This window comes from Pungitius pungitius, chromosome 7 (assembly GCF_949316345.1).
Source record: "Pungitius pungitius chromosome 7, fPunPun2.1, whole genome shotgun sequence".
Lineage (NCBI taxonomy): Eukaryota > Metazoa > Chordata > Actinopteri > Perciformes > Gasterosteidae > Pungitius > Pungitius pungitius.
Genome location: NC_084906.1, coordinates 5,536,173 through 5,563,867, shown reverse-complemented (window position 1 = coordinate 5,563,867; position 27,695 = coordinate 5,536,173). Strand labels below are relative to the sequence as shown.

At 43.9% G+C, this 27,695-nt stretch overlaps 1 protein-coding gene across 4 annotated transcripts; it reads right to left on the bottom strand.

The window, feature by feature from the left end:
• Nucleotides 1-78: 78 nt before the first annotated feature.
• kifap3a (kinesin-associated protein 3a) lies at nucleotides 79-27,638 on the bottom strand. Of its 4 annotated transcripts, none has more exons than XM_062563721.1 (21): nucleotides 27,475-27,638; nucleotides 24,591-24,722; nucleotides 24,222-24,367; nucleotides 24,062-24,120; nucleotides 23,840-23,981; nucleotides 21,984-22,083; nucleotides 20,920-21,044; nucleotides 20,703-20,801; nucleotides 20,344-20,522; nucleotides 18,444-18,606; nucleotides 14,939-15,039; nucleotides 12,730-12,838; nucleotides 12,526-12,638; nucleotides 12,199-12,364; nucleotides 11,903-12,028; nucleotides 11,196-11,294; nucleotides 10,474-10,559; nucleotides 8,629-8,836; nucleotides 8,447-8,537; nucleotides 3,497-3,592; nucleotides 79-1,735 (listed from the first exon to the last, which is right to left on the bottom strand). In XM_062563721.1, exons 1-21 carry the CDS (start codon nucleotides 27,513-27,515, stop codon nucleotides 1,645-1,647), a joined length of 2,472 nt encoding a protein of 823 aa, XP_062419705.1. In that variant the 5' UTR covers nucleotides 27,516-27,638; the 3' UTR covers nucleotides 79-1,644. The 4 variants fall into 4 exon arrangements, with proteins under 4 accessions (XP_062419705.1, XP_062419706.1, XP_062419707.1 ...); XM_062563722.1 differs by having other exon boundaries at nucleotides 79-1,180; XM_062563723.1 differs by having other exon boundaries at nucleotides 3,534-3,592.
• Between the last annotated feature and the right edge of the window lie 57 nt (nucleotides 27,639-27,695).

Sequence of the window (27,695 nt, the reverse complement as noted above, 5' to 3'; positions counted from 1 at the left end):
CTGAACTCTCTGTGTTGTTTTTCCCCAAACATCAAAACCAAACAAATGGATATATTATTCAGAAAGACAAATGCAACATGAGGTTTGGATCATTTATTTTTTTTGTCCACAATCACAGACACACACAGCGCGAAGAATCATAGAAAATCTGCAAATAATACAACATCTGTGACACATTAAATAATGAATGCAGACTACAATAAGCCTCACAAGTATTAGATTTATTGCACCACATATTTCAGAGAGCAAGCAGCGCTACAGGCACATCAAGGACAAAATAAATACAAATGAATGATTTAACATCTCTTTATTTTTTAAGACAGACAATGGAGGCTATTATATTTCTTAAATTGCATTCAGAGAAATGAATAAAAAGCATTAATCCATCTTTTAGTCAGACAATGTGGTTTTTATTGTATGGTGCCTTGTTTCCTGGAAATAACTGCATAACTTGGTACTAATTCTAGATCATTTATGTGATGTGGAATTAATACAGGTTTGTGGATTTATGAGTTCGCAAATCCAGTCCATGTGTTGTACAAGTTCCTAATTTTCCCTATAATATGAACCAAATGACACCGTGATCTTCAGCAATCTCTATATCAATATGGAACTGCAAGGTTCAGGGGCAAAGCAAACAGCTCGCAAGGTTGGTATCTTTCCATGTATTTTCTTTTTGCCTGACGCTGGGTTTATGAACAATCACATTACACACGTCATGGTTACAAAAGAAACATTCAGTTGTGTTACACACTTAAGTGAATAAAAGTTCAACTAACCAACCTTAATATGTAATATGTTTTTGTTTTCAGTGTATAATATGTATTAGGGCCGGGACTCGATTAAAAATATGAATCTAATTAATTAGAGGCTTTGTAATTAATTAATCAAAATGAATTGCATTTTAATTGCATAAATATTTGACCTGAGAACAGTGAGAAGTCATTTTTTTCACATGGATTTTTATTTTTGTTCAACCAATTCCAGCAGACAAGTGTGTTGTGTTGTGGATTCCAGCCTGAGAATCTATGAGAATTGAGTTTGGATTCAAAAGCATCAACGGGTGTGTGGTGGAACAGTGCAGGGAGATAGCAGGAAGGCTGAAGTGTGGAGGATCCTCAGTTCAAACCTGCTCTCTCAGAAGGAGGGTTTGGTTGCAGTCAGGGCTTCAAACTGTAAACTTTGAAACAGTTTTGAGGTTTAGTAAACAATCCCAAGGTCTAATATGAGAAACGGACACAATGAGGCATGTGCTTGAATAGCACAAGGGAACAACTGAAGGGCTGCAGGCTCCAACCTGCTGTCTGAGGTTGTGGGTTCATGCCCCTTCATGCAGACATCACTTCTGCTTTGAAAGAGTTTTGAGGTTTGAGTAGCAGTCTCAAGGTTAAATACGAGAAACAAAGGGCTGATTAGTGTGTGGTAAAGTAGCACAGTGGAAGAGCTGCTGCCACAAGCCTGCACTGCACTTGAAGGTTGTGGGTTCAAGCCCAGATGTGGAAATAGCATTTAAAAGAGTTTTAAAGTTTAACTCACATGCTCAAGGTTAAATAGGAGAATCAAAGTTGCCAAAATGTGACCAGGACTGGTAGTGTAGGGGTGCAAGCTAGAGCCCAGAAGCCTATGTGAGTGCCGCCAGTGGGTTCAAATCCTGCTCCTGCCAAGTCTTGAGCACACTACCGCGGAGGTAGTAGTGGGGGCATTGTCCCCACTGGTTGTTTCAGAGAAGTGTACCCTGGGGGTTATGCAGAAACACAAGGCGCGTTCACTTGAGTTATGATGGCATTGTCAAGAATGATGAAGAATCTTTTGAATGATGATGAATTGCATGTTAATTGCTTTGCTTTAGCTTTTAGCACTTATTAGCCATGCTACATAGGGGTTCCACCTTTTTGACGGGAGAGAAGGCCGGATGAGTCAGTAAAGATGAGCAGCTGTGTCTCATTCATTGGTCACACTGACATGAAACTTATTACAGCCTCTGAGGGCATTTTTCAAGACAATCACATGTTTGTCTACTTCGGGGCATCCTGTGGACAACCTTAAACTGACAGTCTGGCACAGGGTGTAGATTTGTTTACCCTTTTTAGTGCATCCACCCTCCAATTCTCTGTTACATTCAAATTCAACTCACTTGTGCCTTTACAATGCAGGAAGGATGAATAGCATGGTTGATCCTCCAAGATGCACCAATCCGTCTCTGGGGCAATATCCCATTATGATTTTTTATAAAATGTCAGTTACCCAAAACTAAAAAAGGATTTAGGAAGAGCCACTATGCCACTTGAGGGTTGAACCCAGATAAGGTTTAAAGTACAGAAATTTGGGGCATTTGGCATTAGTGACAGGGACGTGTAGGTTGCTCCATCTAAGATCATTCCAGTCATGTCATGGGAAAAAATATATTGTGAAAAAAGTCAAAATATGTAGGGTCAAAAAAGAAGATTTTTTTTTAAATAATAGGTAAAAAATTATTACAAAAAAATATATGTAAGGTCAATATATATATATAATATAATATATATATTATTAGGGCCGGGACTCGATTAAAAATATTAATCTAATTAATTAGAGGCTTTGTAATTAATTAATCAAAATTAATCACATTTTGATTGCATAAATATTTGACCTGAGAACAGTGAGAAGTAATTTTTTTCACATGGATTTTTATTTTTGTTCAACCAATTCCAGTGTAGAAATAGCATATTTAGAAATATAGTACTTTCAGAAATTCAGGTAGCCTATAGGTAAGTAGACCTTCTGTAAACTAGTTTTTTTTTTAAGTAGACCAATACTTTCAAGTACATTCAGAACATTGGTTATTTTGTCAGACGTGGACTTAGTTACCCTGGTCCTTAAACCAGTCATCTGGTGCAGTGTGGGTCCTTGTACTCGGAGTCGGGCTAACGTCCACGCTAGCTGCTAATTGTTTTGCGTTGAGGTGATACTTGAGGCTCGATGTGAATTCCTTGTTGCACAGCTTGCACACAACCATGCTCTTGTCGACGCTTCCATCCGTGTGTTTATTATAATAAGATTTCCCATTCACGGGGCCACCCGACACGGTCTCGTCAGCTTTGTTGTTGTCTGAAGTCATGAACGCTAGTTGGTGTTCCAGTATAATCGGTCCTCCGAAACTCATCCAGTGAGAAACGTTCCGCGGTGCAAAAAATAAGTGTAAAAATGCGTAAAAAAGGTTTAATGTGTTATTTTTTGTGTAATTAATTAATCTTAATTCACATTGTAATTAATTAATCGTAATTAACGCGCTAAAGTCCCGGCCCTAATATTTATATAATATAACATGACACTTATGACTGTTTGCCATATTCACAGACAGACCGACGGTTATGAGGATAATTCTTTCACGGTGACGACTCGTAGCTGCTTAAAGCAAAGAGGGAAGTTGCAGGTACGCCTCCACACTCAACGTGCAGCTTCAGTGGAACCCACTGGGTTACAGGGTTTCTGTGTGTGTCCGAGGCTCCACGCTTACCGGGGGGCCGTGTTGTAGTTGTAGAAAAACTCCTCACCAGGATGGAAGCCGTAGGCGCTGAGAGGTCGATCTACCGGGACAAACTGCTCCGACAAACTGAAAGGACGAGAAGGGGAATAAATGAATACAATTCAACACACAACAAACAATCAAGAAAGTGCTTTAGTTTCATTACATAACCCTTAAAGGGTTACATACGTTTAAAGGGTGGCTGAATGCAACAAACTTTTAAGCGTCAGGAGAGGAAAACTCCTGCACCACCACCAGGTGGAGCTACGACACCAGGAATCTGTGTGGAGCCTCCCCCCATTAACCCACGTCCCCCACCCACCCTCAGTCAGGGTGAACACCAAAACACCTCATAAAAAGTGAATGTAATATGCATCTCCCCCGATGCAGGTGCTGGACATCCACCCAACGAGTGTGTGAGTTACAGACAGCTAATGGCTGGAGGGGTAAACAGAGCAGCCAGGCCGTAAAAAACCCCAAAACAACCCGAAAAGATGTCAAAACACAGCGCCGTGACGGAGGCCGAGGCTGACCGCCAAACCCGGAGGACCTGGCTGCCCTCTGCTTGGCAACGGAGGCCTGCTGAGGGGGATGATGAAAGGCCCGTATCTGCACCGTACAAATCAGTTACTACGGCGACGGGCCGGGAGGGGGTCCAATTTAACGCTGCATCTTCTGACCAGCTGCTGGGAGTTTGTGTCTGGTGGTGGCGGTGGGGCTCAGGGTCAACTCCAACGGGCCCTTGCCACCTCGTCGGGATGCGGCGGTGGGGGGGGGGGGGTGTAAACTGGGGCCCTGACGGATGACACCACATCTCACACCCGTCTCCCGCCTCTCTCCTCGCCGTTTCTCCCTCCGCGTGTCTAAAATACGAGCTGTTTGCTTTGCCCCTGCAAGCGCCTATAATGACGTGTTGTTTTTAGCCAAATCACTTCCAGCGATCAGTTACACAGCTTGCAGCACATCCACCCGCCCCCCCCTCCTCCTCCACCTCCTCTCCATTTTAACTTTGCCCCCCCCCCTACCCCTCACCCTTCCTCCATCCACCATCTCCTCTCTGGGCAGAAATATGTCTTTTTCCTCTCCGCACGCTACGCCTGTCAGGGGGGATTTGAGAGCCCGGCTAAAGGAGGCCGGAGGAACAGTGGAGCTCTGAGTCACAGCATCCGCCCGCATGCCTGCATGTCTGCCTGTTTCTATGGCTCACTGACTGACTGGTCACGCCCCGGCCTGCTCACAACTTGTGTGAGTCCTGAAGTTCAGACAGAAATGCTTCCAACCTAAACCGTGGAGACTATTGAACTAATTGTATACATAGAATTCAATTAGGAGATGCAACGTCAGGCTCTGTGTATCTATGGCCAAACCGACTACTTCATATCTCTTGCAGCGCGAGTGTACGATTTCCTACTAGGTAAAACACATTGTGACTCCTTGGATGGTCTTAGTTTACTATTTTAAGCACAATGGCCTACTGAACATCATTATGTGCAATTTATGTTAGTTTTTGACACTTTCATTGCAGTCTGTCAGATCTATCTAGAAACCCTTAAAGTGGGGTTTTGACATATAAATCATCAACTGCCTGATCGACTATTAATTAACAGTAATAAAATGTTGTGTTTTCCTTTGAAAAATCTAGTTTAACATTTCATTTTGGGGAATTTGGTAAATTGAAGCTAGCAGTGTCATTTTCTTTTGAGCAGCACTCAGAAGGAGAACAAATTCTCAAAACTGAATCATTAAAAATGGTTTCACATTTTCTACAGAAACACTGGCTCTCATGTATGTGTGTGTCTGTCCGTGTATCAAATCTTACTCGGGTGTCAACCGAAAAGCTCCCGTCAGAAGCAGAAGTTCAAAACACTGTAACTGAGGAAATGAAATGAATCGCTTTGATTTTCCGTTTTTGACCGTGGACACCACAAATGACGCCTGAAATGCTGATATTTCTCATTATGATACAAATCAACCTGTCCTTCCTTAGGTATTCCTTATTCACGTCACATGTGTGAGTGTGTGTCGTGACACGCCGGCCAAATGAGTTGGGCGGTTGGGGGGTGGGGGGGGGGGGTCGCTCAGACGAGGGGCCCCGGTGTTTCCACAAAAGGCCAGTTTGGCCCCAGAGGAGCGGCTGCAGGAGTCGGCGGGGACACGTCCCGTCCCGCAGAGAACATTCCTTGGTAGTGAACAGGAAAAGGGAATCAGGCCTTTTTCCTCCTTTGGCGTGACCTCCACCCCTACGTCCCCCCTCTCTTATGTCCGCCTACTCCAAGGGCCCCGCTTTGATCTCACCCTGCTGTCACTGCTCAGGTTACAGCTAACCAACACGCGGGTAAATAACCAGGCCTCGCGTCTTCCTCCTCCGTCCTCCCTGCCAATCTCAACGTCTCACCCGACCGCGCCGCCGCTGCGCTTCTCCTTCCACTTCTTATATTTTGCACCATGCTACTTTCTTCCGTCACCCCGCCACATGCTGATGACCTCTCAGGGCCCTCAATGACCTTCCTGTTGGCTTGTTTACTGGTGCACACTGTCTTCCACTCTTTAGCTGACTAAGGACAATTAACTCATGAGGGAAATATGTCCATTTGTCCTCAAAGTGCGTGATCAGAGCTGACTAATAATATTCAACTAAAGGGTCCCTGGGCTGATGTCTCTGCATAGTCTGTTCAATAAAAGGCAAAATAAAAATATACTTAAATTTATTTATTTTTAAATCTAGAATTCTCACAAACAAGAAAACTCCACTGGAACTAAATTAGCACAAACAAAAACAATATAATAAGACTGAATGTATATGATCATATATACTCAAGTCTAATAAACAAAAACACTACATAAAAAAATGTGCTTATGATGAATAAATAAATGTGCGAAAAAAGAAAAGACGTGAAGATTAAATGCGTTCTAACTACAGAGGACATATCCGCGAGATGGATGGATCCTTAGAGGTGAGGAATTCATTTTAAAATGATTTTACAATTTGATTTGGAAAAATCAAAACTAGAGTTTCTTCACATATCACATCCACACAGACTTTCTATTGATATGAAGTCAACTGATAATAAAGCTCAATGTACAGTATATAGTTCATTCTAAAATATTCATAAAATAACAGGGATTGTACAGTCCATTTATAAAAAGGCCCCATTCACCCCATGTTTCACACGTAGCTTAAAATAGGCGTCAGAGCCGGCTTTGATTATTATGTTAACCTGGAACACTCGAAAGTACAGCAGACAAATTAAAGCAGTCTCACAGACGCCGATTCCCCCGGCGCTTTCACGATATTTAAAAGGTATCGGTTACACAGCTGAGAGAGCGAGAGTGACAGAATGAGAAAAGAAACAGACAATCAAGAGGAGAGTGAAGTCAGATCGGGATCCCTCTGCCGTTGGATTCAGCCGCTCACAGTCATCCTCTCAACACAAGCTTTATCGCACGCAAGTAAGAAGCTTGATAATAAATAAGACAGATTACTCACAATAACCTCACTATTTCCCCAACTATTTATCATCCCAGCGGCGTATCGAATTTGCTGCCTCGCAATACAGGGACCAGAAACAGACCCGCAGCCGGTCTTAGTGATAACAGGACTGATTTTTAATTCCCAGGCTTTAGTTTCACGTTTCACTGTGGAATGTCGGCGGCGTATTGGGACTGAAGAAGCTGATGTATTGGAGCCACAGAGGAACGAGGGAGAGAGAGAGAGAGAGAGAGAGAGAGAGAGGGAGAGAGAGAGAAACATGGAGACAGCCGGAGAGTGTTTGTTCTCAAAGCTGGAGTACTGCCGTTTAGGGTGGAGCAATGCCTTCTGGGATTGGTGAGGCCTGTTGACTCAGGCCTGGCCTAATAACACAGATCAGAAAATACTGATTCGGAAAAAAAACAATACGAGACTGCAGAGGTTGGCCGGGGGACGGGGCGACTGAAGGTAAACACTCACCGTTTAGTGTTTCCTCTCGTGGACAGACACAACCTGCCCTGCTGACAGACGGCTTTTTGTGCGAGGTTGGCGTCCGAGAGCTGGGCATTCAGTGCTAGGTTCGCTAAATATCCATATGGGCCGAGCTCCAAGTCTACCAAATGTATTTAGTTTATTCAATAAGAAACAGCAACGTTCAAAGAAATTCAGGTAGCCGGATTCTTCTTTTTTTTTTAAGAGGGCCATTGCCTTCATTCGATCAGCGAATAATTAAAATCATCTGTTTATGATTGATGTGCTCGATTTAAAGTGGTATTCTCACTCAGCCACCGATTATTTATTAGAGTAATAAAAAAGAAGAATCACTCTCTACTACTAAAAGTTCTTTGGCATTGCAAATATTTTGAATCGGAGCACTATTTTTATCCAAACTCTTTCCTACTTTGTAGGCTGACTTTGTAAGTGTCCTTCTGGATCATTCAAATTGTGGCAGTAATAATTCATTGAATTGAATCAAAATTGGATTGTTACATTAACTACGTCCTTTTTAATTTCTTTTCTCTTTCTGGTTTTTCCGGGAATATCTGACTCACCGTGTGTACATATTATCATGGTTACTATGCGGGCTGATCTTCCCCCATTGTCCTGAATATCGCTTTCCCGACCGGCTCCGTGAGAAGCACATTGACTTAATAATAGTTCAAGGGATGGCTTCATACTAAAGCCACATGTCTACTAGTCACACTGGTCTTTTGTTTAAATGACAAATGTACTGGTCTTTTTTTCTTTTTTTTTATTGACAAATGACTCAGACAACAGACTTCTAGACAACAAGGTCCGGATTGTTTCGTCCCAACTCACTACAGTTAATGTGAACCAAACTAAATATGTGTAAAAGCAGAACTAGATCTAATCTAACTTAATCACCTGAAAATGTTAAAGCAAAAAACGTTTCTCTGACTGGATGTGAAATTAGATTGAGATGATTGTGAGCAGAATGCAGCGCTCCGTACCTGCTCATGTATCCAGTCGGTCCCAGCTCTCCGTCCTGGAAGCCGGTGTAGAACTCGGGACTGAAGGCCCCGTCTGCTGAGATGATCCCATCTGGATGAAACCATGCAAACAACGTTTCTACGTTATAAATGCACATCCACGTTCACTCTGGAGACACAAAAGGTTTACCAAATCTAATGACCTATTTCCTCCTCCGCAGCACCGCTGTAGAAGAGATCAGGTCTCTCCAGGAAGTCCCTGTCCCCGATGAAAGATTCTCCGTCCTCCCCGTACAGGAAGGGCTCTCTGGCCTCTTCCAGCGGACGGTTCTCCACCATCTCCAGCCACCGACAGTTGTACCAGCGGAACTTCTCGTTCTGGATCTTCTTCCCCCACTCCTCGTCAAAATCCTGCAGCGATGTTGGGAGGGCACAGAGGTTTGGGTGAAGGGAGAAACAAAGAAAGTATTACATGCTGTTGTGAAATTGTGGTTGAAGGACACCAGACTGGCGGCTGAAGCCTTGTTCTGTTCTGGAAACAAACTCCACATTTTTATGCCTCATTCTCGAATAAAACCCATTTCCCGCTCTCGCACTTATTCGTTTTTTGTCTCTGTTGTCGAGGACGGGCAGCGGGCCGTGAATATCTTCTTAAATAAAAAGGAAATCAATGCCATCTCAAGGCATCTTGAGTACATTTCCATCCCCCTGCATTGCATCTTCTCATTCTCAATGCAGTAACTCTAAAACCAACGATCCTGATTCTCTTCACTACAGCTTATACAAACCTCTGTTTGCGCCCGTGGGCCGGGCGGAGGACGACCACAGAGGTCTGTTTTCTTTTCTCTGCGGGGGCTGAAGGGGCAGCGATAAAGGCGGCCTTTGAGACCGCGACGCCCAGGGCCCGAAAGATTAATCACTCGGACGCAAAGCAGAGCGCCACTGACAGCCGGCCGAGACCCCGCACTCAAACGGGCCCATTGACCGTCACACACGGGGGCCCCGCCCAGCGCCCCCGGAGGTGGCAGTGACACGTTTCGGCCGCATGCGGATTCCTCCCAGGCTGAAATGGCGCCTTGACTCAGGTTTTCACGGAGCAAATGTGCTCTTTCACTGGCAGGCTGATCAGTTTTTTAGCGGCCGACGTCATGACAGCCGCAGTGAGGAAATGCATCAGAGCTTTTGCCATCTTTTCAACTTATTCCTTTTGGAAATGTGGCCGTGCTAAGAATACATTGCTGTGAATTAGGCCTGTGTTCCCCTTGGAGCATCTACAAAGTTCTTTGCAAAGCCGCACGTGTGTGTGTGTGTGTGTGTGTGTGCGCGCCTGTACATGAGCATGGCCATAATGATCAAAGGCGAACATCTCCGGACTGCACAGTTATGGCGTGTGCTGCCTGAAGGATCCCGCCCCGTCAAGCAGTAATGACTGTGAGAGAGAGAGTGTGTGTGTGTGTGTGTTTGTGTCCCCAGCTCTGCTTTCTCTCCCACCTCTGCTGTCCAGCCGCCGACACACACCAGATCCCACCGGCTGCCTTTCATGTGGTTCACAGCTTAATAGGTCTCACTGATAATTTCAATGAAACACTTCCTAGCCCCGCTACACTGCCTGGCTGTAATCTACAGCTAATTACGCTGATCTGAGGTCTGGCAGCGATCACCCACTGACTGTGAGCTCACTACACCTGTCAGTCACGAGGTGATTCCGGAGTTCATCGGCCTGTTAATGTACAATGTCAAATGGGACACATCAGGAGAAAGGGAGCGTGTTTGCCTGAAAGACCGGAAAATGTCAATAGGCTTCACTTTTGAATGGAAAGAGCTGAATAATACAGTGTACTGGAAGACCTTGTTTGGAAGACATCCAATCCAAGGCTGCATTACCAATCAGGCAGTGTGAGTCCAACTCAGTGCACCTCTTTGTTTACCTTCCTCAGTATCTATTCCTCTTCTTGTATAGAATGTAAAACGTATTTTAAAAAAGCACCTCAGTTCCCATAGCTGTAGTGTGGAAAAATGTTATTCATGAGACACTGTTAGTTACTCACAGCGATGATATCCAGCGTGTTGTTGCAGACTTTGCGGATCTCGGCGTTGTTATCGTGCATCAAGTCGATGAGGTACGCAGGCGCTACTGAGATTAGGACTCAAGGAAAGAAAACATTACATTCTCCCTGGGACGATTCAACACTGAATCAATTATTTCCTCCGCCCCTAATCAATCGCAAGGGAAACGTTGGGGACGGGGTGGTACTCTGGTTAAGGAACAACCGCTCTCACTCCGTCATTTGAAGACAAAGACACCGGAGACAGGTGCCCTGCGGCTGAAGGAACCGCTCTCCGTGTTTGCTGTGATGAAGTGAGCAGCTTCCTCCCACAGCGTTGCATAAATCAGACGTTCGCATCATATTCTTCTCGCAAAAAGAAAAACATCAATCAGAACGTGCTGACAGAAAGCATATTTGTAATTCGACACAAGCCCCCACCGACCACAACTGTGTACAATTACAGGCTGCCTAAAATACCCAGAGGGTGAAAAAAGAAACAGGGGTTAAAAGAGGTTGCTGTTGAGATGCAGATGTGACCAACGAGTGAAGATGAAGAAAAACTAAGTATCTCTGGAGAGCAAAAGAGAATAACTCTGCCGGAAACATACAGCCAGTGAACATGACTGGTGTGGAATCAACTGTGGAACAGTTTAAAAGAATCTCTAAGCGCGTAGTTCATACAATGCGACAGAAATGTCTACGATACGATGCACAAAGGATACGCGTGTCTTTGACGATGACGTCCCTGGTAGCTTTGTGGAAGACCATCTGGTAGAAGACGTAGACGATCTGACAGACAAACTCATCATCCTCTTGTCGCGCTGCAGGGGAAAGAATGAACAATGAAACATTTTAAAAGTGCCCCGACGCCATGTGTGTCCCCCATCATGACTTCATTTATTGAATTAGCCGATTGGCACGAGTTTTAAACAACGTGTCGAAAATAGGTTTATGTGTCTTGACATTGTGGCAAAGCTCAAATTAATGTCTCTACTTTCAGGGTTGGGGAAATGTCTGATTTTTTTTGCAAAATGTCTTCTGGAAATATTTCTCTAATCAAGGTCAAAAGTGACTCTTGTAATAAACATCAAGTAATCAATATACTAATTGTTTTCTAACAAAAAAAATGAATCTGCTTTGGAGATGTTTAGTCCAATGAAGAAGCAATATGATCATTGTTCATATTACTAAGATTCTAAAACGCATATATATTTTTATTAAGGGGGTTTACCTAAATAAGGTGGATCAAAGACTACAGCTTTCAAAAGAGCACACCAGCAGCTTAGTGTTGTACTAGTTTGGGAACATGCAAGACTAAAAAAGACTAAAAGGTAGAAAAGATGAATATTTCTGTAGATAAAGAAGATAAAAAAAGTAGATGGTTGATTTCCCGATGCTTTGGAAAGCTGAAGTAGGGTTTCTTTCTTACCGTTGAGCAGCTCAATTAGTGCAGGAACCAGCCCGGACTTTGCCAACATGGCTGCACACGAGTCATCCATGGACACCGTGCCAATCATGATCACCACCTCCAGAATGAGGTCATCCTCAGCAGAACCTGACATCAGGGAACATTTTTTTTTTTAAGATCAATAAATAGCTCATGTTGGGACACCTGCAACAAAACTTCTTCATTAGAACTAAATATGTTTTGTCCCCACATCGGGTCGTCATCAATTCATTCAATGTTTATGATTAACTAAAAACAAAACGGATGCGCCATGTGACCTGGTTTGAGTCTGTCGTTCAGGTAGGGCACCAGGTTGTACTCCTTGAGGACCAGCGCCCAGTCCAGGTCGGTGATGGTCAGATTGGCCAGCGTGCCCAGACACTCAATCACAAACTCCTCCGGCTCCTCCTCACTGATCTGAGCCGCCAGGTCCCCAACGTGGTCCTACCAGCAGACAACTAACGTGTTACCTTTGGTCACAATACTCACTCGTTTGAGGTCACGATTCACTTAACACTACACACATTATGAAACCATGAGTGAGATGATTGAACATTGCTTGTCGTTTTAAAACACAGGGTTGGTTTAGAAGACAGAGTACTGACCAGAAAGAGGCTCTTGGTGTGTCCGTTGTGCTGAGAAAGGTTTCGGATCATCTTCATCACCAGAACATCCTTCAGCTTCACAGCACGTTTCATCAGCATTTTCAGACCATTGCCTATGGCAACAAGGAGGTAAGAACATTTAAGAACTCAACGACACGAGTAGCGTAAAATGCCCTTTTCCACATACTTTTGCGTTGATCCCACCTTCACAGATGAGCTTTGTGTTACTCTTGTTAGCAGCCAGGTTGATGCAGAGCGAGACGAGCTCAACATCCATTGTCTCCTCACCACAGTCAAACACCATCTTCATCAGCTGTTGAGGTCGCAAATGACAATTACCCTCTTGACTGACTGATTAATCACTGAGAATAAAGACAGACTAATCCATAAAACACAAAAGCAGTCGTGTTAGAAATACATGGCTATATATCAGTAATTCAATTCAGCATTTATTTTCCGATGGGAGCTAAAAAGGAGCAGAGAATACAACGTCATGTCTTCATGTTGTGTGTGTGTGTGTGTGTGTGTGTGTGTGTGTGTGTGCGTGTTTCTGGTTGTAACATGTCATTATAATGATTATTTATGTCGGGATTTAAGCCCTGGGGAGCAAAAATATTAATCAGATTATATCTTTTTTTCCAAACAGGAGTGAGTTTTTGAGTAAATGTGTTGATGATGAGATAAAGACATCCTTCATTTCTAACTTCTCAAACACCTCCTCGCCTCCGTCTGCTGTCCGTCTGTCTCTCTCCTGCACTGATTTAACATTAAACAGGAAAAGCTTTAAGCAGAGGGGGGGTGGGGGGCAGAGGTGCACTGCTTCCCTGTGAGGAGTCAGGAGTCAAAGAAAGGCTGGGCCGGGCCTGGGTTAGGTATCACATACCAGGGGCCCCGGACCCCAAATCAGCCCCGTCTAGACTCTCTGGCACCTGCCTCTGCTTATTTACCACAGACAGCCACCGGAGGCCCAGTTAGGGCCCAACGCCACGCTGCAGTCCAACCAACCGCAGCCGCCTCCCCCCACTCCTCTCCTCCCTCACCCCTGGCATCCTTGCCCTGGAAACCCCACATCCAGCACCAAGCTGTGACCCCATTAAAGGCTGAAGAAGGGGAAAGGAGCAGGTCAGCCTGGGAAAGTGATACAAGAGAGGGGCCTTAGAACTAGGTAGAGGGGATACAAATGTGGCAAACAGAGTGAGGCAGTTTTGTTGAGGATGGGGGGGACACGTTAATATTATGTGGGAAAATAAAGGTTTTGTTGTGGGGAATTATACTATGTACTAAATTCCACTTTAAACTACTAAAAATTTAAACGAACCAATGAATCTTGGACAAAGCTGTGTTTGAAATGAGGAAATCTCTTTTCTCTCAAAAAACAACTGCGTGGTCACAGCAAACATCTGCTGAGCAGACAGACAGTCTTGTGGTCCATCCTCACCCACAGTTTAGTACAGACAACGATGTTGTTGTCAGCACACAGAAGATAAACACAATGATGATCCAACCTCTGTTTGATAAGTAGATGCTACCTGTGCACCAGGTGAGCATTAGCTCCTCTTGAGCTGGGGGAGAAATTAACTCATTCTTTTGTTATCAGAAAGAGATCAGTGTCGCTAAAGAATTCAACTCCTCGTGTCTATTAATTACTCAAATTAGGCGTGACATCTTTAAATTTACTTTCAACAGCTTCTGACCCATTTTAATACTTTCAAACAGCGTGGTTTTCCTTATTGACACTAGATTCTGATATTCATCCCCTCCCGATTAATGTGACAAGAGGTGGCAGAGGGTAGTGAGGGGCGGGGCGGCGGGGAGTGAGCGGGCCTCGGGGCGGGGTCGGAGGTCACATCCTGGTCATGCTGCTAGCCAGCCTCCTTTCTACCGCACAGGGGAGTCTGGGGTTCAGATCTGCTGCTGACGTGACCTTCTGAACAAACAGCCCACTCCCCGGGTCACATCTGGCCGGCATTTACACCCAATCTCAACAAACAAACACAACGCACATTTAGCTAATCGGCAATGATGAGAGGAGCGACTGACCGGGTCAACTCAATCAAGAGGGAGGGGAACTCAACAAAAATTTTCTGATCGAAAGTTGGAAGAAACAAGCCTGAGGGCATTTAAAAAGTAGGCGGTAAACTTAATATTCCATGATTACAAATCCTGTCCCAGTTTAGCAATGCCAATGAATATATGTGGGGTAGATTTAGAAAAGGATGAAATGGCAAGAGATGGAAAGGAGGAAAAACAGAGATGTCATCACAGCGAGACCGAAGACTGAGCAGCAGGCCTCGGGTTGGTTTATGGTTCCAGAAGCGGCGTGCGTCCCATGCGTCAACTCCCGGGTGCCGTAAGCTGTTGATGCCAATGTGTCCGCCTTGGTCTGGCGGTATCGTACATTAGCCAGTCTTACCTGCGGTATGCAGTCTGTGTCGGCAAACATGGACTTGAATCTGTCGTCCATGCTGATGTGGTACAGAATGCACATGCTGAGCTGTCTCTGGGCCTCGTCAGCTGCAACATAAACAGGAGGAGGAGGGTAGTCAATGGATGAATGAATGGTTGTGCCGTAATGCTCCGCGGGATGCTAACGACCACATCTAGGCGAGCGGTGTGTTTTTTCGAAAGTATTAATGAGCTGAATGGCCTTTTTAACAGAGATTCCTGTCGGAGGTCAAATGGCATTGGGTGCAGAATTAGCATCAGCCGACTGCAGTTTCTCAGTTTGTGGCGTCTCACCAGAGGAAAACACTATTAAAAGATTACATGTAGAACTGCCGTGGGCTGTTCTAGCGTTTCATGCTGCATAAAAGGACAAGAGAAAATGTTTTTATTTTCTTATTTACTCTATTTGTGCCGCTTTTGATATATTCAGATTTCTGTACCTGGGATAAGTCTGAAATCATACATTTATGGCCAACAGTAAATCTATCTTCTTATAGGGGATTTATCTTCTGCCTCTGGATTATTGAGCTATTAAAGCAATTACAACTACTATACTATACATCAATGTGTCACACTATTCATACTTTAGCCTCCTTCTACACCAAATGTGGATTAACTCCTTTCATCCTTTTTGAAATTAATTTAAATAATATAATTGTGAACTTCTTCAAAAGTTTGAGTGGGAACCAATATGCTTTGAGAGGGCCACATAGGACGTCATGACTGACATGCTTCTGGTTTGGCTCTGCACATTAAGAAAGGTGCAAAATGAAGCCAGCCTTGAAATAAAGAATACCAACTATCCCTCCAGAGACTGTGACCCAGTTACTAGTAGCGATACTCCACAGACTGCAAACAGTTTATATTGGTAGAAAGCAGTTCCAATGAAAACACTGGAAGGATGGGCCTGTGGATTATCCGAGACAATGTTTGGAGAAAGACAGGTTTAGTTAATCATTTCTCTTGTACTTAGAGGCAGCGCAACAAGCTGAAGCACAAAAACTCTACCCCTCCATCGCGAGATTCAAGTGTCAGAGCTCAAAACAAAAAAGAATCTGCATGGACAGATACTGCCAGAAATGAACAAAGAAAATGTTTTTCCTTTGTAATTTGGATGAAGCGACCTTTTAGTTGGTGTGATATGAAATGAGCACATTCCCTACATTCACTACACTTTTGTAAGCTTATCAAAGCTTGGGAGCAGCATGCAGGAGATAAAGACAGAATGGATTGAGTGTTAGACTGTCAGTGAGCCCAGGACCTTTATGAGTTTGACCTTTGACCAGAGCCTGGGGGCTGGAGGCCTGGAGGAGGAGCCAGCCAGATTAATAGAGTTCAGACCAGAGTTTGACCCGGGAACTTTTCATTAAGAGAAGTGTTAAGAGAGAGGCTCTTCATTGGACCAGAACTACCAACAGACCTCCTGTAATGCCCACCGGCCTCCAAATGCCCAACCAGGTCCAGTTAAAACTGGTCCCAGCCGTGTTCGGTCACTGGCCATACGGGGAGCCTTATCGCTGAGTATAAGATCCAGATGTGCCCGGTGAAGCCCTGGAATCACAGGAGGGAGAGACGGCTTCTAACTTTAATTGGGAAAACAGGAGGAAGCATCAATTTCACTGCATTTAATAAGTTAAAGCTACGCCGCTCGCTGCTCTGGACCTTCCAGCGCAGCCAGCGATTGGCCCGAACATGTGCTTCTCATTAGCGAACCTTCACCTCAACCAATACCTTGAAATGCACAACAACAACAAAGCATGCACGCTCACTCGCACGGAATAAGCTCTTGCAAACCGTGCAGAATTTCTCACTTTACTGGTAGGAACATGGAGGATCCTTTATAGGGGACGAGAGGGATCCCATTAAATGTTCAAAACACTGGTTGACAGGAGAAAAAAAAATTGAAGGTGAGGGGGAGCTGTTAAGAATTAACTAGACTGTTCAGGGGCAGTTAGTGGGCAAGCTAAACTCCAATTACACCACAGCCTAATTTAAAACCGCCTAACCTTCGTAAAATTACCCCCGCACACATTAAGAGGCGTCTGGGATTGCTTTGCCGTCAGCAACGCGTCGTTGTTATTGTATTTTCTAAATAAATAAGCAAGCTGGGGTTGGTCTTCAGAGGCATCAAGCACCACTTAACGGGGTGAAACGCTCTTAAAGAGGTCCCCACCCCCACTAAAGTCTCCTAGTTTATTTATGCACTGTCATGACAGTCAAAATGCTCTGAGGGTGAGGGGCAATGCTGAAAACGATTATTCACAACAATATTAAGCACACAAAATGTGACACGTTGCAAGAGAAACCAGTTTGGTATTTCTATGAAGGGTTTCAGGCATAGGAGAGAATTCTATATTTCTGTTTTGTTGGTATGGTCTTTAGGACATACAGGTGCCGACAGCGCATGTCACTGTGTCATTACTGTTGGGCTCCAAGACCCTCATATGGACCAAGAGGGATATTTGGTCATCCACTTTACTGGGTGGACTTGCGCTAAAGTCTAAATTGACTCGGGCAGAATTGGCCTTCTCGTGGGTGAAAGATGTTGTTATTATAGATTCCAGAGTCCATGGATCTTCACATTTCTTGTTTTGCCCAACAAAAAAAACGAAAAAAAACAATGTGCTGCTGTCAAAGAGGAATCTTCCACTTCCTGTTGGTTTCAGGTGGTGATTGGATGCATCGGGTGGGAGGTGATGATGACAAGTGGAGGCTCCACCACTTTCATCTTATCACCAGGGGTCGTGACCTCGGTTGAGGTCTGGATGGAGAGAGTGGAGGCTGGCAGACCCGAATCCTCGCTGTCTTCTCTCTTTAGAGATAAGACCTCAAGAGTCCTCATGCAGAGTGCGCCAAGCGGAAAGAGGACGGTCGGCAGTGAAAGCAAGATGATTAATGACACATTGGCTCACATGCGCTCTGCATTAAACACATGCGCAAACATACAAACACAGGAAAACTCAACAGTGTCAAGACAGTGAGCAGGCCCAATATTTCAGTGTTAACTCATATTACGTGTGCGCCTCGCTTCCTGTATGAGCAACCACCACCCCGCCATTCCCCCCCCCCCAAAAAAAACGCCCTCTTTAAATCTCTGTAGACCTCCCCTCCTCTCCGGCCTGCCCCTGCAAAAACAACATTTGTGCAGAGGCTCTGGCATGTTATTCTAACAAATATATTATATTAATTATGCACCGTTACCCGAGCCTCCCCCCGGAGAGGCTTCAAACGGGCCGTCAGAGATGCTTCTGACCACGTCACATGACCTCGCAGATTCAGGAAGTCAGCGTTCTAATGGTCAATAGAGGCGCTCTTGAGGCCTGGGTGACCATGAAACTGCACACACACATGCCTGTCATAACAAATGCGAGGCACCTCCGGCGGCTCGGGGTGGATGAGCGTTTACGGTACAAACACGTCCACGGGAACAAACACAAACAGTTCGCAATCAGTACTCTTGTCAGATGGATTACCGAGCAATGAGGAGACTTTGGGAAGGAGTCCTGCCTGGACCATCTGGCTGCGCAGCGTGGTGTCGAAGGAGAGGTTGAGCAGGAGGCGTAGGTTGGTGCTCAGGAGCTCCTGGTGATCGCAGGGAACCAGCCGGGCCAGCTTCTCCACGGCCAATGTTTCAGCCTGCGCATGGACAAATGGACCTTTGTAACATAACATTTAGGATGAGTGTTTTCAAATTGTCATGTGATTAGCAGAATATTTGGCCACCTATTTTTAGATAAAAAAGACTCCCAAGATAATGTCATAGAAAGGGATACTTTTGTCAGAAGTTAAAATACAATAATCCAGAATTGATTGGGTTTTTTTTTCTGAAAAGTGCAACAAAAAAAAAAGACAACTTGCTACCAGTCGGAAAAACACTCCTTGATGAGAGATTTTTCATTGTCATAACAATGGACAACTCTGAATTGTCCCTGATAATTGTCTAAATATCTGCTGAAAACACTAATCTTGCCCTTTCCATTTTGTAAATCCTGTTGTCCAGCTTGGAGAAGGTTCACATGACCTACAGGCAGGTGGAGGTGTTGAGCTGATGCCCCTGAACACAACCTTATGTCTCCCCACTCTTCAGGGGATCACTGATGTGTGAAAATGTGACCAGCATGGTAGCGTTGGGAGTGTCAGTGGGACAGAGCGGTGCTCGTCAGACGTCTGTCTCCCGTCTGCTGTGGTCTCCCCAGAGCCACATATCACGGGAACTCAACCTGCTCTCATTTAAAAAAAAAAAACGCACTCACTGCTACTGTGTGCAAAAGCAGCTCCAGTCGCACCATCGCAAACCAGACCACGAGCAGCATAATCAACTGCAGCCCATGTCAATTACCTCTGACATTCCCCTTTCATTAGTGACAGGGTAAAAGTATCAGACGGTGTTGAAGTCTTATCTGATTTGGAGAAAGATGTGTTTGCTGAGTTAATCAATACTGATGACACACATCATTAAGTGATTCATTTTGTTTTCTTCTAATCAATTAAACATCTGTGTGTTTAAATGGAATCCCTTTCTTGTTTCTTCTATTCTCAACTGAAGTGTTGAAACCATTATTTTCCTGCTGGTCACATGCTTTAGTGGCTCCAAAGCTCCCAAAGGCTTCTTTAATCTGAATCAAAGATACACTGAAGGGGAAACAAGGAGATAAGACCAGTTCCCCACAGGGTCTGGCTTTGATAAAGAACCACAAACTGAGTGAGATTGGAACCAGGTGGGGTCAGATTAGAGGTCCACGCCCATAAGAACGCCGTGGGACCTTCTGAGCATTTATTGAATTGAAATTTGATAAGCGTGGTTTTGACTACAGCGGAAAATCCATTTGTCAACATGACTTTGGGAGTGTTGTACAGAACAAATGAAGACTAATGGTTTCCTCTACATTTCACTAATGGAGTTTAAGTATCCCAAAACAACCCTTGTTAAAGAGCACATTCATTAGACACCTCATTTCAGAGATTGACAATACAATTCTGAAAATACTCAAAACAACACGGACGCCATGCATTTCATGATTATTTTCAGATTTTTCATGAACAAATCCATGATTAATGTCGTCATCGCAAGTTTTTTAAATCAATAAAAAAGCGCAAGCGGACACACGAGTTTCATGGTCTTAGTTAATTTGTGATATCGGGCTATATACATAAAACATACTTAACAAATGAATCCTTTAGACCTGGATGACATACACAAGCAGTGCTGTAAGGGAACAAAGGCTGCGTGGGGAAGCTGCGTCACATGATTTCAAAACATAAAGTTCTACAAAGGATTCCAAGGAAATAGGAATAAGGAGGCTTGACACTTTGGCGAAGCACTCTGTATATCAGCGCTTCAAGAGTTTTTAGCTTTGGCTTCATCTGTCTCACCATGTCATTCTTGTTCTCCAGGAAGATGGAGAGCTTCTTGAGGAAGGAGACCACCACCAGCAGCAGCTCCTCGTCTTCCCGGTCCAGGATCTTCACCAGCGTGTGGACGATGTTTTTGTTCCTCATCTTCAGCTCTGTGCGGGTGTCTTCAGCCAGGTTCAGCAGCAGACACAGAGCAACTAAGGGGTCAAAGGCATCAAATGATGAAGACGAAGAATACTTTGGCTGCATTGGGGGTCTGAGAGGAGCAGTCTGAAGGCACGGCAAATTCAATTATGTCGGCACTGACCCTCAATACACCAAATATCTGCAGCAGGTCAGATGAGTTTCATCATGGGGTAAAAGGTTTCCACAGTTACCTCTGAGAAGCTGCTCCTGCTTGGTCAGAAGGCTTTGGTACTTTCTGAAAGACTTCTCATGTTCCTTCTTCAGATTTGGGTTCTCAGGAAATTCTTCATGTGAGATCAGTCAAGGGAATCAAATGTACACAGCAAACATGGAAACTATACCATGGAAATTAGGCTATTATACTTATTGGGTTACATACGCTAGATATTTTTCAATGCATGAGGATATAGGCGTTCTTCTTCTTTTGTAGTTCCTCCTGCCACAGGTCGTACCTCTTCAGCTCGTGCTCAATGATATTCATACAAAGGGCCCCAATCTTGAAATTTGAGACGAGGCCATGGAACTGGGAGAAACTGGATGAGAAAATGATGAGGTAATGAGAGTGAGAAAGAATAAGACTTCCATTTATCTAAAAGTGTATTTTCAAAGCGGAATTGGGTATTCCAGCTGGGAGCTGTCATTGAAATGACCCCATCCGTCACCTCTGAGGTAGTTTACAAAGTAAACTGTCAAACCCAAAACACATTCAGTCAAACAGTATGTCCTGGTCCGACTTAGAACCAGTCCAACTTGAACCGTTTTGCAATCCAAACAACATAACACGGAGATGGACACGAGCCAAGAGCGACGATCAGTTTTCAGAAATGCGCGTCCTCTCGCTGCCCAAATCTGCTCTGACAGACGTTTATGTATTATTCTAGCGAGGCTAATTTGAGGGTTTCCTAACCCCCAGTTGGAGAGTGAGACTTCAGTGCTAGGTATGCTGCCAGAGGTGTATGACTACTGTAAGTAAAGGACACGGTAAAGGGAAAAGCAGAGTCGGGCGGCTCAAATTCTGGTGGTAAAATGTTATGACTGCTGTAATCTGGTAAACTGGGTTTGTGCTTCAAATGCAAAAGACTGCATCAGCTTCATGAAAAATTATAGGTATTTGGTGTAAAGAAATGGTCATATTTCAATGATAAATATTGCCCGGGTTTAGTGAATCTCAACAATGAAAAAAGCTCTGCACATAGTCCACGAAAGGATGGACTAGATTGGATGTCTGCCTTCACGGAGAGGCTCCATGCGAGGACACATGTTGCTCATTGCAGGAATGGCTACAGGAGCAAATTTACACCGTGCAACAGTTCCCTGCAGCCATTGAGAAGCTGGAGACTAAACTTAAAGTTTAACACTCCCCAAGAGACATCACTCCTGATCACACCTGAAAGACCATATGTGAACAGAACCTTGGAGCGAGGGCACAGATTCTTGAGGCCCTCCTCGGGTGTTTGAAGTGCCGGTTTTACCTGGAGAAGCAGAAGAAGACAGAGATGATGGTTGTTGCCAGTTCCACGCTCTGCTTCCAGTCCTCCCTCAAAACTCTGGCCAGGGCTCCAAAGGTCACCTCTGCAGACACACAAACAATAGATCAATAAAGACACACATACTAAACACGCACACAAAGGTGCTCATGAAGAAAGTCAGACTTAAAAAAGAAGAGGCAAGTCAAGAAGGAAGGGCCACATGTGTCAGAAGAAAGACTAAATGCAAAGCGTCTGTGTGGAATTCAATCAGTCAGACTGAACGGTGCAGCCGGAGGTTGATCTAAAGAAGCGTGGGGGAATGCGATGAGGTCGGAGGCTCCTGGGGATTTTGTGCTGTGGGGGAATCTCAGCGCAGGGAAGTGCGTCCCCGGGTTCGTCTCCCCTTTCCGCGTCGACCCCAGGCCCCTCGGTTCGCACGAACACTCGGCTCGTATCCACATCCGAGCGGCTGATGCGGGGCGGCAGACGGAGTGAGCTGACGATGCATTGTGACGGATACAAATGGAGCCGTGCCATCTCGCCACGACTGCAGAGGATGATGGCTCCGTGCTGTTTGCGAAGAAACAGCGCAGTTGTCACGGAAGGGAGCGGAACTGAAGGCGAGCTGTGTTTTGTTTGAAAAGGGGAGCGGAGAGGACGAGCTGATGAAAGCCAAAGGATTCTGCACTAGAGCGATATTCGTTTTTTTGTCAAAACTGCCCTTTCATCCAACTCCGTCTTTTTGCTTAAGAATTTGAAATGCGAGTGAGTTTTGCACTTTTGAACTTTAGCGACTGGCTCCACTTTGCCGTTGAAAGGCGTCTTTCCAGAAAATGAATAGACTCGGAATACTTAAGAATAAAAGTTCCTCTTTGACCCTGATCCTGGTTTTCCTCTGCACATGTTTTGCTCTGTAGTGCCATATTATGACAGGGTTTAACATCTCCCCTCCGCATACGACCACAGGAGAAAACTCCATCTGCAAATCCCTGTGAGATGCTGCTGACGGCTCAAAAAAAACCCTCAGAAGTAGGCAATGGTTTTAGGGATATTTTAGGGATGTACATAACCAGGTAACGAGCTAATTCCTTGGATGGTAGGTTAGGGTTGAGTTGTCAACAGCTACAGTTTGTAAAGGGACAAACATGCATTGGACAACATGTTGCTGTTTCAGATGATTAGATATTTATAACATGGACCCTTTGTGGACCCTTGTGGTCCCCTGGATGTGCAAACTATAAACTGTCTCAGCTATTCCTTCATTCATTAGTAACTGAAACGTGAATGAATCTATTGATTAAGACTATAGTCACGTTATCATGAGAAATATCTTTTTTAATTAGTACCCTGTGTATAACAGTGTCAATTCGATAGCATTTTGTGCTGACACTGACAATATGATTATTGCGGCCTAATGTTTAGCCAAAAAGTCAACAGTTAGCCGCAATGGATTTGTATGTTGAAATATGTGATGAATTAAAGAAAAAGGAACATTGAAGCTTACGAGATCTGTCATGCCAACTTTTGTTTGTCCACAATGTTTGACTGAAACAACAACAGCAACTTGTCAGAAGCATAAAAGTATTGAGGTTTTATTGGTATCAAGCCCTTGGAGCCATTTCCTTCGATAGGAAGAAATAATCCTGGACCAGGATTTTTACCATGATTTGAGAAAAGGCACATATGCGGTAAATAATATGGAGAATTGACACATTGCTGGTATTGAATATGTTGTTATATTTCTACCGAGGTTCTATATTTCTGCACGACCAGAAAGAGAATGGAGACTAGAGAACAGAACCTGTTTTGGTTTACCTTAAGCAGAGTGAAGTAAATCTGTGTTTCACAGGGCAGAGTACCTTTCTGTGTGAGCTCCTCCAGGTTGTCCGGGTTGCGAGCCAGTTGGAAGATGAGCGTGGCTCCTCTTATCTTCTCCTGGATGTCCTCATACAGCAGGTCCACATACTCATCGATGCTGTTGATGCATGCCACTTCGTCCAGCTGAAGGGAAATTTAAGACTTCAGTTGGGACTCCGAAGTGTGCACACACAGTACTGTGTACCATACAGCTCAGTTCCTACCTCCACTCCAGTGTAAGGTGTGAAGTCTCCAGATGGGATGCATGTATTCTCCTGGATGTCTGTGAAAGGCAATATTCACCATCACAAACAGGCCTCTTGTGACTTTTACTCTAACCCTGACTATGAACACATCAGTAGTCATGATAAAAATTCTCAATACCATTTGATTGTTTGCGGTTTTGCAAATAGAAGAGCAGCTGCTCCACCTCGTGGAGTTTAGACGAGTGAATGAGCCGACATTCGTCCACCACCTTCCGGGCCAAAGAGGACGTATCTGTGTGGGCGTTCAGGCTTTTCAGGCGAATACTGAAGGGGAAACATATAGGCATGTATAATTACATCTTTTGAGAATACACTTAACACCTGGTTTCCGGATGTAAGGTATGAAATTTAATCAGGACACAGAAACGGATGATATTGTTGGAGTAAATATACATATATTGGAGTAATAACACAGTGTAATTTTAATCATCCAAATCACTGCCACTAAGATGTAAGCAGCTAAAATAAACTTGTTGCGATTTCTCACATTTTCTGACACTCTTTGCGTTCTCCGATCATAGGGTTTCCCAGCTCTCCCAAGACAGTTGCCTCTACCTCATACTGGACCACAAGGGCTCTCTCAGTGGGGTGGACCTCTAGAGTACATCCCTTCACTCTCCTGTGGGTCACGCAGAGACAAAGTAAGCATTGACCAAAGATGACACAGAAAAAATCATCAGTGTACAGCACAAAAGTCAAATTTTGAGATCTCCTTCATGTTAAATATGGATTTATTCACTTCAAGAGCTTTAGAATCAGCCACAATTCATATGGATACATTTATAAAAAATGATTAAATGTAACAATGCTGATTAAGTAAACAAAAATAAAAATATCATAACCACAATCATTACTTTTGTTAACATTTGTTTAGCAGCTGAGCATGTGTTTACGGGATTAAATGACAGGTGGTGGAGAGTCAAAGCTCAATGAAAATGTATGAATATAGTTGTGTTGTAGTCAGGGTTCGAAATGACTTAGGACTCTTGGGGGGTCCCCTAAAATGTAACTATAAAAAATACTGAAGACTACCTTGCTACACTATATACTGCAGGCAAAATTATATTGACATATTTTGAAGGTGAGATAATGGTCTTGGGATGTTTTTCATGGTTTGGGCTGGTCCCAGTAGTGTAGTGGTGCCTGGAGAAGTGGATTGGCTATAATCAAACAGGTAACCCTCTAATTCTGGACCAACAAAGTTACAGCACCTTATATAAATCCCTGACATGACAAAGTGGATAACCGGTCATTCTTTCCTTGAGCAAGGAAGTTAACTAAGTTATCTAAATCCACCAGGTATACTCATTATGGCAGCACCATGCACCTTCAAAGGGTTGGATGAAATACAAATGGCATTTCTCATCCCTTATGTTAATGGGATTTGTAAAACAACTAGCCGCTGGATTGAATAATAATGTCTATAAAGACTGTACCTACATTAGATGGTTTACTTTGTTTTAAAGTAGTCAATCTATAACCTGAACTAAAATCTTTAGGGACACGTTTTTAAAAAAAAAGTAAGATATTCTAACATGACCGAAAGCCATTAATATGACAATAATCCAATAGTAACCACATTATTCAAAATCAACATGTTAAGTGACCAGGCACATATTTTATTTATTTGTTAACAACCTCATCAGGTTAGTGTTAACTGGGGTTGGAGAGAAGACCTACAGGGCACCCCTGCTTCTTTTTTTTAGTTAGTAAAAAAAAAGGAAACGATAGTGAGCTCAACATTAAATGAATTATTAATAATGTAATAACAATAACTTATAACAAAAACTTATTTCACCAGTAAATTACTGTTAAACGACAAAAACAATGGGGAAAGGGTATTTTACAACACCTTCGAATGCAGCACAAGGCTGGCGAGGCGAATTTCACGTGAACGCAACATCTGTTTGTTTTTTAGACAACGGCAGCTACAGACTGTTCAGTGAAACACAGACACACTTTACACCGTTTAGCTGTCAGTATTTTAACCGTGGTTGCTCCATTGACATATTTAAATATATGTCAATATGTATATACTTCAGCTGCTAGCTAACGGTAGGCTAACGTTACCTGCTGTCCAGTGTAGTGTTTACTAGCGTCCCGTGCGGCGCTGTTTCACTTCCCTCTAACGTCCGTTTTCGGAGCATCAGGGAGAAGCGGGAGGCATTTAAGTGGCCTCTAAATAAGGCACCGAAATCAGAGTTACTATTCGGTCTGGTAGATAACGGCCATTAAGACACCTGTACCGTATTAGCACCGGGTCTCGGACCCCCCCCCCCCCCCCCCCCAAAAAAAAACTTCAGATCTACACGATTCACGTGGATGACATTTTCCCATTCAAAACTCACAGACTTGAATTAAGTCCTCGCTATCTTTCGTAATCACTGACTGGACAATTAGGTTAGTTTGCTAGCTTTGAATAACTAGTCTAGCTAACTGCTAACTGTCTGCTGTTAGCTGGCAGTTTGGCTTCATTCACGTACAGCAAGAAACGTTAACTAACGCACTCTTCTAATCATCTAAGTTAATGCAACTTTTGATATAGGAACAGCAACTCCAAATATTTTACTATAATAAGCAATTATTATGGAGATATAAACATAATTTTAAACACTTACTGGATTTTCATTAGGGTTCTTTAGATTTCACTCTTTGTGAGGCTTCGTTTTTGGCGCGTTCAATGACCTACGTGTCTGCGTCACAGACTGTACTGTTTACTCCGGAGGACCACGACAACAATCTGTGACGCTATTAGCCCTGATTGCTGCTCAATCGCGCTAGGAAGTAAAGTAATTTTTTGTTATAAATATAAAACGTCACTAAAGACCTATAATTACACAATCATTTTTAATGTTAAAAATATTTTTCGGGGACCCCCCAAAATCTAAAAATAAATTCTTATGGGGGGTCCCCAATGGCTTATGGGGGGTCCGGGACCCCCCCAGACCCCCCTCATTTCGAACCCTGGTTGTAGTCAAGATTTAGAAGTTAACAGATGAGATAACATTAAGAGTATATTAAAAACTGATGTGCGAATTATTTTTCATATTTCAGGCCTTTTAGGTTATGTACAACACCTATGAACCTGGGAATCAAGGTTTTGTCATTTGTTCAAGCGACAGGCGGTTCCATTACAGTCACACCCAAGACAGACAGTTAGCTTATATTATGCTAACGATTACACGACTACAGCTAGCTACCAACACACAAATAAATATGAACGAACACGGTGACCGGGTGATCTCTCCGCCTTACAGGCGTCTATTTAAATAGCCTGTCGAGCTTTCAATGAACAGCGGCGTACACATATTGCTGCTTCATCCACCCGCTCACTTAAACACCTTTAACAAGCTCGCGTCTGCAGCTGTTACCTTTTCAGATACCGCGGATCGCCCGCTTGTAAACTGTCCATTTCAGATTCAAAGAAAAGGCCACATGAATTAAACTGGTCTGCGTCCCAAACGGGGCCGATTGGTGCTGATGAAGACAGGGCGGATGTTGTTCATTCTCTATGCAGCTGGTTGCCAGGGCAGCAACTCAGCCAGCTCCCAGAATGCAATGCAGTTACCGGAAGTGAGGCGCTGTTGCTGCC

What these genes read in the sequence shown, in the direction of transcription:
- kifap3a (XM_062563721.1), bottom strand. Translation starts at nt 27,515, where the DNA reads ATGGACAGTTTACAAGCGGGCGATCCGCGGTATCTGAAAAG. An exon ending in GCAGGAGCAGCTTCTCAGAG is followed by an intron (nt 20,523 to 20,702) that starts GTAACTGTGGAA and finishes TTGACCCCTTAG; the next exon opens with TTGCTCTGTGTCTGCTGCTG. An exon ending in ACACCAAGAGCCTCTTTCTG is followed by an intron (nt 12,365 to 12,525) that starts GTCAGTACTCTG and finishes GTCTGCTGGTAG; the next exon opens with GACCACGTTGGGGACCTGGC.